The sequence below is a fragment of the Dacryopinax primogenitus genome (genome assembly GCF_000292625.1).
Source record: "Dacryopinax primogenitus strain DJM-731 SS1 chromosome Unknown DACRYscaffold_13, whole genome shotgun sequence".
Lineage (NCBI taxonomy): Eukaryota > Fungi > Basidiomycota > Dacrymycetes > Dacrymycetales > Dacrymycetaceae > Dacryopinax > Dacryopinax primogenitus.
This window is the reverse complement of record NW_024467210.1, coordinates 319,264-320,687: the sequence shown is the minus strand read 5'-3', so window position 1 is coordinate 320,687 and position 1,424 is coordinate 319,264. Positions and strand designations below refer to the sequence as shown.

Here is a 1,424-nt window from a genome sequence, read left to right as displayed (position 1 = left end):
ACAGCGGTGAAGAGGCAGGCGATTACGACTGCTCAGCGGATCTCATGGTGTGCACAGGCGGCGTGGGCCATGCGCTCGATGCACGCCTGGGACGTCATCCACGCAGATCTCCACCTCGGCAATATACTCGTCGATTGCGATTTGAGAATCAAGCTTTGAGACTTCGAATATGCATCCTTTCCTGGCAACTACCCGGAATAGCCTCTGTCAGTCGTCAATTGTCCATCAAGGACTTTCGCGACCCGGTGTTGGATCGAAACGAGTTCATGCAGGTGGACATCTAATTGTCTTGGTAGTCTTCTGTATTGGATCCTGACAGGACACTCTCCATTTGAAGGCATCGAAGAGTATGAGACACCTGCCGACTTTCCTCCGACTGTATGAGGCGGGTACATTTCCACTGGACACATCAGACTTACCACTAAGCATCCTCACACTGGATATTTGGCAAGGAAAAGTCCGAGATACGGGGGAGATACATCACCAAGTAGCTGCCAACATTCCACTTCCAACCGACTTGTAGTACTCAGTTGTTAACCTTTTCTGGGGGTTAGAATTACGGCTATCCATTAGAATCTCCATTCCCCTCACTCTCGTAACTCCCTTGCCACATCAGAGGCTCTGAGAGACGTGCGAAGGAGATGCGTGTTCTAATGAGAGAGTCGATCGCTCCGCTCTCCACTTTTCAGATTGCGAATCTGCACGACAGAGGGAGAAATCTTCAGTTGCCTTCTTGTAATCATACAGTGGATGACATCCTGTAGGACGCAGATACGCAGATACATAGAATGGAAGCAAATCCGAGGAGCCGGAATCAGATCTGTGTCGACACCCCATTCCCGTAGGACCAAAAACCAGCACGCAGATACGTAGATTCTGTGCAGAGGGTGCATGTGATAGGCATAGAAAAACGTGATATGCCGGACTGCACGTGATATGCCGAGACAGCACGTGATGTATCTGGATCACAGGGCATGTGCACCGTGATCAGGTGATTTGCACAGCCCCGTTTTTGCTCAGCCACAGGGTTCAGTCGCCTGACAGAATGAATGAGGGAAGAAACAGAAGTGCCTCCGTGAAGGTCTACGTGCACGAAAATTTCTGCGTGAGGGGGTCGACCCCCTCACGCAGAAAACCGATCTGCGTGAACCCTGAGCACATCTGCGTGAGGCTTCCAGAAGCACGGCATGAGCAAATGCCGCATTTTGCGTATCTGCGTGGGGCACGCAGATCCTACGGGATGTCATCCAGTATCCCTATTTTTCCTCTCTAATTTGGGGTCCAATTCATGGCTGTGCAGCGGAGGCAATACCCCCGATGACCCCAATTCGGAAGCAAAGTCGCCAGAATGGCTCTCCGGGCTCAATTTTCCTTCAATGACCCCTTCGGAGCGGCGTTAGGAAGGCATTTGCCCTTCTGAAGCT

At 51.4% G+C, this 1,424-nt stretch overlaps 1 protein-coding gene across 1 annotated transcript; it reads left to right on the top strand.

Moving 5' to 3' along the window:
• The first annotated feature begins 2 nt into the window (after positions 1 to 2).
• DACRYDRAFT_23216 (uncharacterized protein) lies at positions 3 to 542 on the top strand. Its single transcript, XM_040773158.1, has 2 exons — positions 3 to 365; positions 420 to 542. Exon 1 carries the CDS (start codon positions 45 to 47, stop codon positions 282 to 284), a length of 240 nt encoding a protein of 79 aa, XP_040627145.1. The 5' UTR covers positions 3 to 44; the 3' UTR covers positions 285 to 365; positions 420 to 542.
• The last annotated feature ends 882 nt before the right edge of the window (positions 543 to 1,424 follow it).